This window comes from Oncorhynchus tshawytscha, linkage group LG22, assembly GCF_018296145.1.
Source record: "Oncorhynchus tshawytscha isolate Ot180627B linkage group LG22, Otsh_v2.0, whole genome shotgun sequence".
In the NCBI taxonomy this organism is placed as follows: Eukaryota; Metazoa; Chordata; class Actinopteri; order Salmoniformes; family Salmonidae; genus Oncorhynchus; species Oncorhynchus tshawytscha.
In genome coordinates this window covers 9,961,266-9,978,233 of record NC_056450.1, presented here as the reverse complement: position 1 = coordinate 9,978,233, position 16,968 = coordinate 9,961,266, and the positions used below count along the sequence as shown (strand labels likewise).

At 40.3% G+C, this 16,968-nt stretch overlaps 1 protein-coding gene across 2 annotated transcripts; it reads right to left on the bottom strand.

The window, feature by feature from the left end:
• Positions 1-94: 94 nt before the first annotated feature.
• On the bottom strand, positions 95-9,633 carry LOC112221734 (coatomer subunit zeta-1). 2 transcript variants are annotated; one of them, XM_024384005.2, is made up of 9 exons: positions 9,496-9,633; positions 7,852-7,920; positions 6,244-6,325; positions 5,247-5,338; positions 5,066-5,121; positions 4,891-4,968; positions 3,598-3,649; positions 2,809-2,847; positions 95-670 (listed from the first exon to the last, which is right to left on the bottom strand). In XM_024384005.2, the coding sequence occupies exons 1-9, from the start codon at positions 9,511-9,513 to the stop codon at positions 623-625; spliced, it is 534 nt and encodes a 177-aa protein (XP_024239773.1). In that variant the 5' UTR covers positions 9,514-9,633; the 3' UTR covers positions 95-622. The 2 variants fall into 2 exon arrangements, with proteins under 2 accessions (XP_024239773.1, XP_024239772.1); XM_024384004.2 differs by lacking the exon at positions 9,496-9,633 and adding an exon at positions 8,991-9,453.
• Between the last annotated feature and the right edge of the window lie 7,335 nt (positions 9,634-16,968).

Here is a 16,968-nt window from a genome sequence, read left to right as displayed (position 1 = left end):
TAAAAACCTTACATTAACATATTTCAATGTGTGACAAGATCAATAGGGCGACCAAGAACATAACCAACCACAAAATATCATAATAGTCGAAGCGTCAGTGTCTAGAAATGTTTTTTATTCAAAAGATTTAAATGACCGAGTTCATAAAGTATTTCCGAAGAGCACATAGTGACTAACAACGATGTTGCCTGATCGGACCATATGTCTGGACCATAGAATTTGAAAGGAGTCATTTCTATGTAATGTAATGTTATCAGAGATGAGGGGCATGAAGCGGTCAACGGAAGTGGTAAGGGACTGTGGAAGAAAACGCGAATCAAACCACTGGAATGTATGGACACGCTAGCATCCAATCTCTCTCATAGCTAGCGTTAGAACTAGATATCAGAAGAATACACACCTTTACAGTAAAGACACACACATGATAGAAATGATTGATTCAGACAGACAAAACTCAGATATCCCTTGCCCTGGCAGTGTCTGATTGGCTGAGCGATCATCCGCTCATCAGTCCTGATTGGAGGAATGGTGAGTAATGAGCACAGGGGAAGAGATGGCATCACAGAGAGAGGGAGCCATGGGTAATGGTGGTACAGTGTTAGATGAGAGGAGTCGACAGGTTCTATCGTAGCAGAGACCATTTGATCTGTTCCTTGGCAGACTGCAGCACCTGTGGATGAAAAACTGGCCTCATAAAACAGATCATACCAACACAAGTAAACATACAAACAAACCCGTCCGTGTAATAAGCCATCCAGCTTTCGTTAACGACATCCAATTTATGAGGGCATGCATCTCTCCTTACAAGCACGATATGCATCTAGATACATGGGCTCCGATACAGGAACAATACGTTTACTCAAAACAATTAAGTGCGATTTGATTGTGTGTGTGTGAGAGAGGTGTAGTGTTTTAGCTGAGGGGGGGGGGGCAATTTATGTTTTTGATCTTATGTTTTTAATCTTAAATCCTCATCACCCACTTATTGTCATATAGCAGATTCAAATGTTGAGATATAAATAGACATGTTACTCTGTAGAAATGAATAGAACACAGTTTTGGAATTCACCCTCATCTCAAAAGCAAAATGGTTTTGACAGTTGGAACCTTACGGAGGAAAGCTGCTTTCGTCTCGAGTTCAGACCAGTGAGGCCCAACAAAACTGATCGCTGGTCTTGTTACGACATCACACCATTACCCTGTCCATGTAAACGCACTGACTGTTGAAAGCACAATTACCAAAAATATTTTGTACGGTGAACCTGGCAATCGAAAAGCCCCAATCAGCAGTTAGGATGTGCAATCAGCAAGATATGAGTGTTCAATCCTTAGCATACACAGCTCCACCAGTAAAACACAATTTTCTACAGCGCATTTGGTAACAATGACCCAGCAAATTACATTTGTTGTCCCTCAATGAATAAAGCCTATGATTTAATATTGCAAAAGCCATTTTACAAACATCTGAATGCTTAAGGTGTCACGCAGATGTAGCCAACAAATATTAGAACAGGGATAGGGTAGACCTAGCCCTCGTTGGTGACTTGTTGATCAATTTCAATCGCAATTACATACAAAAAAAAAGTTCAAATAGGCTGAAGGAGAGGACGCAGCAATTCAGTCAATAGATTATAGGTATTTTCCAAATAAGGCAGAAATAAATTATAAGTAAACAAACTATAGTGAACTGGCTATTTGTAATGTTTAATTCGGTTTTCTTACCGATGCATGCTTCATTTGGATCAGTTTGGGCTCCCGCGGACCGATGCACTCGTATCTTAAACTTTTAAACTGGGGACCGACGTGTATCGGGGAATCCTTACATCCCTAAAATTTTGACTTCCATATTTTTTAAATTGCACTTCAAAAACGAAAGACTTTCCCAATCGAAACAAGTGAATCTAATCCACCTTTAGAAGACCAATGGACCATTTTAAGGAAATGGAGGGAGACCATATGATTCACATAAAAATGCAATCATTAAATTGACCTCAACAAAAAGTTTAACAAAAAGGCTAGATGGAGGAAGATGAGTAATGCCAGTAAAGGAAAATATGCAGGAATTAATTAATCATCTTAATTCGTTGAAGGAAAGGAGAACCAGAACCATAAAGCATGAGGAAGACAGCCAGCCATTAATCAGTAGACAGAGAGAAAGAGAGAAGGGATGGAGAGAGAGGGAAGGGATGGCAGGATGGCAGCCTGTCACAGGCCTCTTAAATGAGGACATTAATCAGGAGAGGAGCTAAGCGCAGACGCACACAGGCATGTGCACACACAATGGAAACCACAACTGGCTACCATACCATCAGCCAATCATTTCCAAGTGTGTGATTCACAGCCAAAAGGACTAAGAAAGTGTGAAAGCAACACAGTAGGATCGGAGATGGAGAAGTATGCGGATCACCACCATGTAGAGGAGAGAGGGACATTGGTAGCCTGGAAATCTAGACTCAATTCAGCTCCGTTTCAGTTCTTGTTTCACTCCACTGTCACTAAATTAGTGAAGCAAAACAAGAGAGAGGTGAAGTGTAGCGTGATTCAGTCTGGATTCCCAAGCTAGGACATTTGGCACAGCTCTAAGGTTTTGTCCAAAATGGCACTCTATTCCCTATATAGTGCATTAACTGCGACCAGAATTTTATGGGCCCTGGTCAAAAGTAGTGGACTACATAGGGAATAGGGTGCCATTTGGGACACAACCTAAGTCTCAGGAGAGTGGAAAGTCAATAATGCAATGGAGCATATTCCACACTGAGCAGTGTAGTATGTTGAGATGAACGAGGTAATTAGGGCTGTTTTTCTCACCTGGGTGACAGTCTGCTCTGAGTAAGGCACATCTTCCCCCTGTAGGAGAGAACACATAGTGGCCTTCAGGGCATAACAATAACATTTTGGTCCACCAGCCAAAACGTCAGTCTTTTAACCAAAATATCATAGATGAGACAAAATTGTCTCCTGCCCCTTTAAGGCCGGGAGGTTGCCGTGGTTGCACGACTGGAGTAATGTTTGTGCCCGTGAGATTTTATCTGACTAGTAGCCGTGTCATCTTCTCTTCAGTTGAACACTCAAAACAGTTGAAACTCAAAACAGAAAAACAACCTAGCTTGTGAACAAAACAATGTAAACAGCCAAGAAACACAAGCATAAAGTCTCACTTCAGTAAACTTTCGTTTCACCTGCGCACAACCCCCAGCCAGGCAGTGTTTCAGCGCAAGGTGTAATAGGCTATATAGGATTTGTAGTTCTTTGATATTGTACGATAAATTTACCAGCTATGATACAAAAATGGCAGAAATACTTTGAAAACAGCTACTGCAGCATTTATTTGACTATAAATGTGATCATACTTGACTTTTTATTCACTAATGCTAGTGAAATGCTCACACTGTAGAGCTGTGACCACCCACCAACAGTGGCTGGTGAAATAGACACATTTTCCACCAATGACAAAATCTACCTGTATTTGGCAGGTTTTAGCTCCTGGTCACACAACAGCACCAATACTCAGAACACTTTCCATTAAGGTTCACTAGGTTGAGTGAAGAGTACTTTCTAGGGAGAGGATGGGAGGGGAGGAGAGAGACCTTTACTTACCCTTAGAGCTACGCGGTGGACCACTTGCTGAGGATCACTCTCCAGAATCACTCTGTAGGAGACAACAGGGAAAAGCTTGTTATCGCTCACACACTGCAAGGACAGAGGGCCACACTCAGTAGCAGTGGGTGGGTAAAATTTATTTTATTTTATTTTTTAAATCACTGGGGAAGCCAGAAATAAAGGCACATTACAACCTGTGTTGTGATAATTGCTTAACCTGTTAGTTCATATGTCTTGCCACTGTGTTTGTTGTAAAGGCAGAGACAATAAGAAGACACAGCAGCAGAATAATTTCAACCACACCTTTGTTTCATCACAAAACCGGAGAGCAACGTCTGTCCGGTGGAGTCCACAAAGCATATAACAAACAGTTACATGACCTACAGCATGGTCAAGCAAGTTAATGTTTCTGACATACCTCGCACCACTAAACAACTACTCCACGGAGAGTTACCGCAAGTTGCAAAGAAAACAGGAGCTGCCTCCACTATTCCAGCACCAATTCAACATCATCAAATCACCTATGCTTAGTCTAATACAGTGACATCTAAAAGGCCAGGGGTACAATGTATGAATGAATGGTTGGGTCAGAATCACCATTACAATCATTGGCCAGTACAGAGAATAAAGTAAAACCACAAGTCCAAATGTCTATCTCCATCTATGGCTAATTTAGGAAAGGGCCAATTTTATATAGCTAGCTAGCTACTGGAGGACAACGCAACGAGATGCAACAATTCAGGTTTTTCTGTCAATTACGATTTGCTCTCGACGCGATTTGATAGGAGTGACGCAAAATCCAAACTGGCTTCCATTGACACTTTTTTGGTGCGCCAGGACCATTCACAGTTGATCTCACTGATTGGCTATTATTTACAACTTTAAAAAATTTAAATTTAAATTAAATGAAGGGACGCCAAATGTTCGCTGGCATCCCTTGCATTCAATGCTATGGGCAGCAACAACGTCATACTCTTTTGGAACAGACAGCGTCAGATAGATGCCCCACACAGAGACAGAAGGGCGCCGTTTCGTTTGCTCGGATGCTTTTTTTTCCCCTCCTCTCAATTTTTTGGGGAAGCCTGGCTACCGTTGGCATCCATCAATACATACCACCGCCCACACTGGTCTTACTACCACTGATTTTACTGACAGCTGCTTTACTGAGAAAAAGTTGTATTTACCAGGACATGTTGTCATCTTACCTAGCTACCTTAAGATGAAAGCACTAACTGGAAGTCATGGACAAGAGGATGGTTCAACTATTAATGTATAAGATATAGAACTCACCCTCCATCCACAATTTCATCCACAGCTAGAAAGAGACCTTCCATGTTCTCAAGTAGAGCTCTCCTCTCAACATTCTTCCTACAGAGACAGACAACAGAGAAATCATTTTCCAAGGCTTGCCTTTTGATGATCGATGACTAAATATGTGCTGTAATTAATAAGCTTTAGATCTCACCTCAGCATTTGGCTAAGTGAGTCAAACAGACAGTTCAGAACAGCCATTAGCATCAACTGTTGGAGGGAAACAAAAACACACACACCAAAAAAGGTTATTTAGAGAATGGCAGAGTGCACTGAAATGAAACATACAATAAATGCATTAATTGTTTCCAATCACATCCTTCCAATATGATGACCTCATTTTCATTTGAGCTTCCAATGACATAGAAGAAGAGATCAATGTTGCTCTTGTAGACGACTGTGAGGCCCTCTAGCAGAGCGATCTCACCTGAGTAGGCACAGAAACATGACAATGAGACAAAGAGGTAAAACACATTCAATGACCTGTGCATGTGTTAGTGAAGTGCGAGTTGACTTATAACCCGCAGTTATATCCGCGGGGCTGGTGTGTTTAGGGTCATGAAATATTGTGTGGATGAAGGGCATGTGGGTGGAGTGTGGGTTGAAAAAAAGAGAAACTTTGCATTAAAAATCCATAAATGTATAATTATTGTGCAATTCATATCTAAAGGCTACGTTGAGGTTTTTCTGTAATATTTTTTTTGATCTGGTGTTAGGCCGTAAAGCTTAGGCTTACGCACTAACCGTTCACGCGCCAAATGCTTTTGGGAATTTGGGCAGAAAAAGTTAACAGCGATCAACTGAGGCAAAAAGGACCAAGTCTGAGTTTAATTCAATAAGAGAGAGTTATTGCACTTTCTCCCTGGTCCCTAAACTTCTTAAAACGCTCCCGGTCCCTAAACTTGTTAAAATGTTCCCGGTCCCTAAAAATGTACCGAATCGTAGTCAACTAGATAGAATGAATGCTTCAATCGTTGTATGACATTTTCTGGTGACCAAGGAGTCATTTAGTCTTCTAGGGAAACAAGTAACGACGGAAGAGATGCGTATCTAAGTATAGACAAGTTGACTAACAAATAGCAACCATTTTTATGCTTATAACTTACTACATTTTGTAGGCGATCTAAATTAGACTTTTTAAAAAATAATTTAATCCTGTACCCACTGTCAATTGTCTATATTTTTGTTGTTTAGGGTCGGGTGCGGGCCTCGGATTTTCACATATAGTCGGGGGTTGCAGATGGGTAATTAGCAATTGCATGGGCAGGTGAACAAAGCTGACCTGCACATAACTAGTCTGCTTGCGTGTGTGTATTCAAATGCATTTCTTACTGTCAGTCCTGTGTGTCTTGCTGAAGATGTTCTTCTCGAAAGCTTTCTGTTCCTTCACTGAAGGGTAGGTGCCATCATAATACTGTCAATAAAGCATTAAAATGCATTAAGAGAATGAGGGGGTCGATACCACAAATATTGTTGGTTGTTGGGTAAATCCACTTGAATGCAATCACTGTTTGACAGCACCCCTTTTGATTTGAATGAAACCTTCCATACATTATTTGCCCATTGTAGAAAATGCAGAGAACGTGACTTTTTGGACCTGAATACCAAAACAGTCAAGAGATAAAAGGTGCATACCCTACCATACCATGAGACATCCATGTCTTGAAAAGATATGACGGTTGAGATTGATATCATTTAAAAGCTTACAAAACAGGGTTGTCAAACTGTTTTAGAATTTTGTTATCTTTTTTTTCTTTGTAAATGATCTAAAAATGTGTAAACTCAAAAAATAAATAAAATAAATCACAAATGTTGTAGCTTAGACCCTACTTTACATCAGAGGTTTTTGTGCCCGCCATCGGTTGAGGCACAACATGCTCGAATACAGGGTGGGTGTCCTAAAATAATAAAAATTGAAATTTAGACTTTCAAAATGGTACCGGCGGTACATCAGAGAATGTTGACTTGAATGGGAATACCGGTTTTAAATTATACTGGAAGCTATAAAAAAATGTTTTTTAAAGTCCCCATACATGTATAAAAATCTCCCAGTAATTTATTGGGCATCACTGTGCCACACTGAAGAAGGCACAGTGATGACAAAATGTTTTTTTTTTTTACCCAATGAATTACTGGGAGGTTATATATGGAGTGTGCAATTCTTCTGGTTTTTATAGCTTACAGTTTATTCACCATTAGTCAGCACCTCTACACTAAATACTTTTCGCTGGGTGTGTGCCATCTCATGCTTTTTATTAGTTTAAAATTATTCTGTCAATCCTCCATAGGAAACCTATTGAAATCATAGAAATATAATAGACATGACCATTTAAGTTGACATTGATTTGAAGAGATAGGTCCATTCTATGAATTATATTTCTATGATTGAAATGACACTCACCTTGTACCCAAGAGCATGTCGTGTCTCAACCGATGGCTTTACACATTAGATCAATTACATTAAAAAAGGTTAAAAATGTTTGATTTTTATTCAACAAAAAATATATTAAATTTTAAAAATGTAAGACCCTGTTTTGTAAGGTTCTAAATTATATCAGACTTAAATATTTATCTTCTCCAGTGATGGACATGGATGTCACATGGTAGGGTGGGGTATGCAAAATGGGTCAACTTTGAACACCTCCATCTCCTGAATGTTTTGGCATTCATGTCCAACAAGTCACTTTCTGACCACTACATCCATGGGCAAAGATGTATGGAAAGTTTTGTTTAAATCAAAAGGGATGCTGTCAAAAAAGTGATTGAACTCATATGGATCGACCATGTTCGTACATTTCCAATGGTAGGCTAATGCAGCTGGGTATTGCATAACGACAAAATTAGTTACATAGCAGAGCTTGCCAACCTCAGTCCTGAATTACTGAGTGTGCAGGCTTTTGTTCAAGCCCAGTATAACACACCTGATCATCAAAGTCTTACTTTTGCATAAAGCCTCTCTCCATCATTATCCAGAATGAGGACTGCTTTCACAGTGTACAAAGATGGTTCCTGTTAAACAGATGTACACAGACATGAGTAGTAGTGAGGGGGAATATGGGCGTACACTTCCTCTGTGGCGAAATAAGTTACACACAGCGATAGATATAAAGAGGAGTCCTCTATCTGTGCCATTATAACATCTGTGACAGCGCCAATGAGGCTACAACCCATAGGAATTAGTGATGTCTATTTTGAAAACTATTATTTATTTTTGAACAACTCTTTTTACTGACTCGAGTCATATTTCGTTTTTCTGAGTGACGTGTTCATTTTAGTCGTTTGTTTGAGCTGCTAGTGCTGGCTGCAATGAGTACTACAGCAGGATTAATACACGCTCCTCCGGCCTCAGCGGCTTCAGAGACGTGCTCAATTCACCAACAGTCTGTCATATGCGCGCAGGAAAATAGACATGTTTAGAACTGATATTTCATGCATGGTGCAAGAATGACTGCAATTAATTGATTATTGAATGTTAGGATGGAAACAGCTTTGTAGGACCAAAACATACACAGCCTCATGCTAAATGCTAAAACATCCTTTTGGCCACTAGAGGCCTCTATCATTCTCTATGGGGTCCTATGGGCCTGATTTGTGTCAGTCACACTTTCGCTAACACACTTCACTCTAATAATCATAATCTCCAGTTTAGAATGCTATTAGTTTAAATCAGCTGTGTTTGCTGGGAGGGGGAGTGCGCACCACGCCGGCCTCTGGGGACTGGAGTTTCCCCATCCCTGCTTTAAGGCAAAGATTATGGATATACTGACAATATCGTTGTCTTTCCTTCCAAACAATGGAGTAGTTGTCCACAAAGCAGCACAGCGGGCTGTCAAACTCCCGTTTATTCCTCTTTGGATTGGTGGAAACATCTAATTATTTTAATATAGGGTTGTTGACGTCAATGGATAGAGATGCTATGCTAACAGCCTCATGTCAGAATAGCCACCTCGGATGTTTTTCACAAAGTTGTGGGATGTCCGTCCTACTTATCAGTACACTCGTAACAACCTAACCATTACAAAACTTATGTTCGAACAAATAAACCATTAATTTTTTTGTTGACCAAAGTGGATACTGACCTCCAGACAAAAACGTATCGCTTTGAATGTAAGCGAAAAAAAACGAAACATGTCCCCATGCTGGGGAAGACACATTTTTGGCCGAGTTGGGCTCTCGCTTCGCCTCTTTCGCTCTGTCTGTTACACATCATCAATCGTTAGCTAGCTAATTAGCTAACATTAGCAACTAGTTAGCTAACTAGCTATGATAGCAGGAAGGGACGCAATAAATAAAGACATTCACTAACGGAAACATTTTACATTACTAAGCATTGTGACCAGATAGAGGATTTAGCCACAGTTTATAAACGTACATACTGTACGTCTATGATTTAGCTAGCTAGCTACACACGTTACACTGTTGTAAATGCTACATCAGCTAGTTTGCTAAAACATCCGGCGAGTTAGCTAGCTAATATCGTCCAATTTATCGACAGGCAGCAAACACATTATCTCTCGTGACGTCGGCAAAGTTACTAGACTTTAATTAGTCACATCAGGAATTAAAGAGAAAAAAAAACGTCACCAGCGTTACAGTATCCATCTTCTTCCAATAGGTCCTAGCTAGCAACCTTCTTAGCTTGTTAGCAACCTAGCTAAATATTTATGCGATCTCCCATTGGATGATATTCCGCGTCAGTCATAACACTCCGTTATTACACCGCCCATTCTGTACTGAGTACCGAGTACAAAGGTATAAGGCATTTGCCAACCAGTCCAGACCATTAAGGTGCAAATACTTGAGTGAATAAACTTTGAATGTAAAGTTTCTGTTACTATAAATGATACAATTGGGTTACCGGCTCATATCACTCATTATGCAGGATTTAATTGTGAGGGCCAGGGGCCAACATTTGTGGTTGGAGGAGCTGACAGTACTAATTAAGACAAAGTTAGGGAGGGACTGTGCAGTTGGGCAGTAACATTTCCAGCAAGCAGTGGTGGTGGTATACCACTAGCTTGCTCTGTGGGTATTGTTTTTAAAAAGTCAGTTAGATTTCTTTGACCAAAGGACATGAGCTTCAACTCCACCACTGCAAACCTTAGGTATTTACATTACAGCATAATATAGTATAACCTACATGGTAGGCCTACAGTAATGAAGGTAGGCCAACTGTATTCCTCCCTGGCTTCAGCACATCTGTTCCCCCCTTTGATTCCTATTGTGTGTCTGAGTATAGTCAGTCATGTTATATGAAAAAGTTTTTTTTTTAAGAATCATCCCACATTAAACCATCCTAATTACCCTGGTTGTTTCTTCTGGGAAGTATCAATCTGGAAACCCATACTAGTGATGGGGTTTCCCCTCTATTCAGAATGGCATCAGTGTTTACGTGTCAACCTCCATTTTGGTTTTGAACATCAATTTCTGTCTGTTATTGCAAGGAGTATTGTGAGTGTAATAGTGTTGACACATTTACACATTGCCATTGAAGTTCTTTGCTTTTGTCATAGAATGTTTTTTTTCCAAATCTAAATCTAAATGTGTATTATATATTATATAGCCTGCATTAAATTATCATATTATCTAAAAATTCACTTGCAACAGTTTTGTGGCTAACCAACACATTTTGCAATGCAGCAATGGGTTTTCACAATTTTACCACTAAAGATTTCGAAATTACCCTTAATGTCTGAGAGGAAACACAATATGCAGCCTTGACTGTACAGTCAAAAGCCTGAATGCTTCTCAGAAGAATGTTGGCATGCCACATGTTGGCATTGCTTGTACTTAGTATAGCAGTATGAGAACATTTGTTACTAACAGATTCCTCTGTTCTCATACTTGATGCCTGTGTTTTTACAGTATAGCCTATTCTTAATATAACCATGACAATATTGACTGTTAGTACTTAACATGTTTAATTCAAAAATGTATTCATCATTTACTTCTACACAATATGGGCAAATGGGTTTTCCTTTCCATTCAATAGAGAGGAAAGAGGACCTCCCTCCATAACCAAATCAAATGTTAATGGTCACATACATGTGTTTAGCAGATGTTATTGCAGGTGTAGCAAAATACTAGATTTATAAAGTATATTGTCATGGCTCTCGTCGTAATGAGGATCGGATCAAAACGCAGCGTGGTATGTGTTCATGATTCTTTATTAACCAAAATACTTGAACAAAATAACAAAGTGAAGAAAGAAAAAAAACAGTTCTGTAAGGTGAATAAACTATTAAGAAAACAACTACCCACAAAGCACAGGTGGGGAAAAAGGCTGCCTAAGTATGATTCCCCAATCAGAGACAACGATAGACAGCTGTCTCTGATTGAGAACCATACCTGGCCAAAACATAGAAATAAAGAAACTAGAATGCCCACCCTAGTCACACCCTGGCCAACCAAAATAGAGAATAAAAGCCTCTCGATGGCCAGGGCGTGACATATGCAATCAACATCCCTTACCTACCAATAGAGGACCACAATGGAAACAAGTCTTTTGACTTTTTGTATATATAATACTCAGCAATTTTGGTATATGTATCTGTTGCCTGATGTAACATATTTATGTGTTTTAAATAGTAAAATAAAATAAAACACTTTTTGTATTGGGAGCTAAAGCAGGATTTCCCAAACTCTGTCCTGGGGCCATGGGGGCACGTTTTGGTTTTTACCCTAGCACTACAGTACACACCTGATTAAAAGAACCAAAGCTAGTTGATGAGTTGGTTATTTGAATCAGTTGTGTAATGCATGGGCAAGAAACAAAACCTACACCCATTGGGTGCCCCAAGACCAAGTTTAGGAAACCCTGAGCTAGAGGATAACATTTTTCATTTAACTGATGGAAAATCACAAGACGTGTACACTGTAAAGTCTAAAGGCAACACTTTGGCATTATGCCCCTTTCTGAAGTATGCTCAAGACACTTTTAACGGCTTAATCAATATGACTAAATTGAACAACAGCATTTACCAGTGTAACAAATAACCTCTTTATCCGGTAGTTCTATCCTGTTCATCATTACAGCAAACCTGATGCCCATGGAGATTCTGCAGAATAGTCCGAAGACGGTCTGTTGAGGTTGAGTAAAATGTTCGCCATTGACCAATTGTTACATCGGAATAACAGCAAATGAGGAACATGAACCTGCACTATCATTGCATTCATTGCTAATGTCTCAATATGACCAATGATAAGATGTTCAGATTAACCTACTTGTGATCTTTCACAATACAGAGTATTTCACCTTTTTAAACCTCACATTTTGAAAAGTTGTTATTCTATGACTATGGCCTATTACTACTGTCTTACAACAATAATAATATTACATTTATCACCTGGACTTTTTCAATGAAGTGCAACAGGAATGTGTATTGTTGTTGCAGTGTGGTGTGTGTGTAATGCATAGAGAGAGAGAGAGAGAGAGCGGGAAGACAGGAGGGAAGGGAGGATGTTGGGTAGAGGAAACTCTGCTGGGTGCTGATAAAAGCAGCATTGAGTGCTTATGAAGGGAGCTGCTAACTGCTGTGGTTTTTGCCATGAGATGGGGAGAAGGGAGCAGCCCATGCTATCGCATTGTCCCTCCATCCTCGCTGCCTTGCACCATCCGTTACACAATGCTGGACTAAACACACTGGGCGTTGTCCACTGTCTACCGTCACCACAAAGTTGCATTTGTCATGCAATGTGAAAACACATCGATATTAACTTAGGAATGGGAATGGGTTATATTTTGAACAACATCATCATATAGAGATAGGGGATGCTTGATGAAGCATACAAAAACCCGTTTTCCTTTTCCATGTCTGTTTGTTATTGTCTCTGAGCATTATCTATTGGCAATGCTTGTGGTGATAATTACACTGAACAAAAATATGAATGCAACATGTAAAGTGTTGATCCCTTGTTTCATGAGCTGAAATAAAAGATCCCAGAAATGTTCCATATTCACAAAAAGCTTATTTTTCTCAAATGTTGTGCACAAATTTGTATTTCATCCCTGTTAGTGAGCATTTCTCCTTTGCCAAGATAATCCATCCACCTGACAGGTGTGTCATATCAAGAACTTGATTAATAAACAGCATGATCATTACACAGGTGTACCTTGTGCTGGGGACAATAAAAGGCCACTCTAAAATGTGCAGTTTTGTCTCACAACACAATGCCAGAGATGTCTCAAGTTTTGAGGGATCGTGCAATTGGCATGCTGACTGCAGGAATGTCCGACAGAGCTGTTACCAGAGAATTGAATGTTGATTTCTCTACCATAAGCCACCTCCAACGTCATTTTAGAGAATTTGGCAGTATGTCCAACCGGCCTCACAACTGCAGACCACATGTGCCGTGTGAGCGAGCGGTTTGCTGATGTCAACGTTGTGAACAGAGCATCCCATGGTGCCACCATCACCTCATGTTTCAGCATGATAAAAAAGATCTACAATTCCTGGAAGCTGAAAATGTCATAGTTATTCCTTGACCTGCCTACTCACCAGACATGTCAACCATTGAGCATGTTCGGTATGCTCTGGATGACCGTGTATGACAGTGTGTTCCAGTTCCCGCCAATATCCAGCAACTTCACACAGCCATTGAAGAGGAGTGGGACAACATTCCACAGGCCACAGTCAACAGCCTGATCAACTCTATGCGAATGAGATGTGTCGCGCTGTATGAGGCAAATGGCGGTCACACCAGATACTGACCGGTTTTCTCATCCACGCCCATATCTTTTCTTAAAGGTATCTTTGACCAACAGATGCATATCTGTATTCCCAGTCAGTTGAAATCCATAGATTAGGGTCTAATGTATTTATTTCAATCGACTAATTTCCTTATATGAACTGTAACTCATTAAAATCTTAGAAATTGTTGCATGATGCGTTTATATCTTTCTTCAGTATATGTTTGTTCAGTATACATTTCTAGTGGTTAGAGCGTTGGGCCAGGAACCAAAAGGTTGCTAGATTGCATCCCCATGCTGACATGGTAAAAATCTGTCGTTCTGCCCCTGAACAAGGCAGTTATAACCCACTGTTCCTAGGACGTCATTGTAAGTAAGAGTTTGATCTTAACTGACTTGCGTAGTTAAATCAATAAAGAACTATTTCTACTTTACCCTCTGTCCATGCAGTCTCTCTTCCTCTCTTCCCAACAGCTGTGGGCCTACTGGCTCAGAGAATTTCCCTTCTCCAGACCGCAACCAGGGGAAACAAATTTGTGGTGAGGTATTTTTTCCACTCAAATCATAGAAATCATGTTTTCAGGTTGTTAGGGCAAGACTTCCAATACCACACCTCTTCAATGACAAAATGGTGACAACAATAAAAAATACTTGTCGAGAAAGAAGCAATGTATTAATCATGGAGTAGAACTAGTAGAACATGCACCTAGTTCAAATTCTAGAATTATCTGTGGAAAGAAATGGTGACATAGCCGTATCCATATACACTGGGTGTACAAAACATTTGGAAACATCTGTTCTTTCCATGACATTAGGCTGACCAGGTGAATCCAGGCTAAAGCTATGATCCCTTATTGATGTCACCTGAAAATCCACTTCAATCAGTGTAGATGAAGGGGGGGGAGACGGGTTCGAGAAGGATTTTTAAGCCTTGAGACATGGATGTGTGCCATTCAGTGGGTGAATGGGCAAGACAAAATATTTAAGTGCCTTTGAACAGGGTATGGTAGAAGGTGCAAGGTGCACCTGTTTGAGTGTGTCAAGAACTGCAACGCTACTTTTCACGCTCAACAGTTTACCGTGTGCATCAAGACTGGTCCACCACCTAAACTACATCCATCATTGGAGTCAACATTGGAGTCAACATGGGCCAGCATCCCTGTGGACCGCTTTCGACACCTTGTGGAGTCCATGCCCTGATGAATTGAGGCTGTTCTGATGCTAAAAGTGTGTGCAACTCAATATTAGGATGGTGTTCCTAATGTTTTGTACACTCAGTGTATATGGATACGGCTGTGCTAGAAACACCATTATTTGTGTGTATCCATATATGTATATAAATGGCTATGGTTTCTAGCCGATATTCTGTTGGTCAAGAGAATTCAGGGTTAAGTGTGGGCAGGGTGCCATGCAAAAAGGCAGAGGGCGCACATCGGGTCATTACACCTACACTTGGAACTACGTAGGTAGGTCTTTGGGGGACAGGGACAAAGGAAGGACTATAATAGTGACTTTGGGGGATTATTCTCAGAGATTTGGTAAAAATTAGGAAGATGGATGAGATACTTCAAGGGAACAAATTGAAAAGTACTTGCCCAAGATGTCAAAGACCAATTGCAGCAAACAAACACAACCATAGACAGTGGGCGTTGAGCTGGTAACTGCAGCCAGAGTGAAAACCACTGTGGTCGGGGTAATAACAGCCTGCTCTCTAGCATCCTTAGGAGGTGGGTGAGTAGGGCGCTGGGTGCTAGGAAGTTGGGAAGTCCCTTCTCTCTCTTATTCCTGGTAAACACCCACCTCTGTTGACTGTCAGCCACCTACTCTTCCCATGTTTTGAGAACAATGACCCGAAAACATCATAAACTGTGGCTTGGAGATGGGGTCTGTCTTTGTCATAGGACTTTTTCAAACTTCTGGCTTGTTCTTTTATGTGTAGGGGTGAATGGGGTACATTGAGCAATTTTTACATTCAGCACCACTGTCAAGCGAAATATAGTATTCTTTCTAACAAAGATACAGTATCTACGTCAAGATGTTGTGTATCCCTGGAAATAATCAGAAATCGTTGTAAACATTACAAAACATAGCTTGTATGTGCTACATTTCAATGCGGGACTGTACTGAATGAAATATTACCACTACCCATTAGAAACCTTCAAATACTTGTCTGTCTTTTAATAATTGTAAGCATCTTTTAACACAGGCTTAACACCTAACAAACACCAGGCCCTGTTGTTATCTCATATCCCAGCGATAATGCCTCGCATTGACACCTGGGAGGAAAACACTTCAATTTGCTCAACTTGCCATTGGCTTAACCCAACTTACTGTATTAGCCCACACAGCTACAATGATACACTTTCATGCTAGGTTTAGGATCTCATATTGAAGCTTATAGAAGCCCCAACTGATGTCTAGAACATCAATCTTAAAATTATCTATTTTGGTTTAGATACAAGCATTATTGAAACATCTAACACAATACTTTCATTTGACTTGGTGAATTAATTTTTATTTTATTTATTACCTAACTTGCTTACTTACCACTTCCCATATGGTTTCTTTCTTCACAGACTCTTCCTAAATATTTGGGGAAATGATTCATTTTGTATATGGTCTCTTAGAAACAATGGTGGCTCATCTTAACCCACTCTCCCCTACGATTAAAAGTCATTTGATGTATTTTGTTGTTTAATCAACGTTTCTGAAATGTGAACCCAACCCCACCTCTAAAAATCCATCATAGAATTCCCCTTTCGTGTTGTTTTTGTGATAAAACATAAATGTTGCATGTTGTTGCTATGAATATAGATTTGAAATATGAAAATATCACACCAGCCCTTTTGACTGTACGTCCATTGGTGCACCAAGTTCATCAAATGATTTCTAATAGTTAAATTGGCTTATTACCAACTCCTGGTTGTGTATTAATAAGTGCTAACGTTAGTTTTAGGCTTGTTCGGCTTGTCTTTATGCATACAGCATGTGTTTGATTGGGGCAGTGGTGTGGGGAGTTTTGGGGGGTAGGACTCTACTGGTCACCTGCTATGTAAGACACGCACGCCCCCCCCCCTCCCCCCTTTAGTGGTTGCGCTGCCAGATAAAGGAACAATGTGTCCTTTCTTACCTGGTGGAGGTGTACATTCCATCCCTACTAAACTAAGTTGCAATCCAGCCTGTCTCCAACCCACCACTGCCCCCGCCTGCACAGGGCCCTCTCTAACAACAATACCAGGTTGGTTTAACTCCAGGTGCTCCAGATCACACTCCATAAACCTCTCCTTTCAGGGGACTTCTTTTGGGACATTTTATTGTAAGGAGTTTGGTTAGTTATAGGAAGATGAGTCCTGATCTGCTAGATTTGT

Bases quoted from the DNA above. Each gene is read 5' to 3' on its own strand.
- LOC112221734 (XM_024384004.2), bottom strand. From the start codon at position 9,065: ATGTGTCTTCCCCAGCATGGGGACATGTTTCGTTTTTTTTCGCTTACA. The intron at 4,969-5,065 runs GTGAGATCTAAA...CTGTCTCTGTAG, and splicing joins TCACTTAGCCAAATGCTGAG to GAAGAATGTTGAGAGGAGAG. The intron at 671-2,808 runs GTGAGAAAAACA...TTTCATCCACAG, and splicing joins CAGAGCAGACTGTCACCCAG to GTGCTGCAGTCTGCCAAGGA.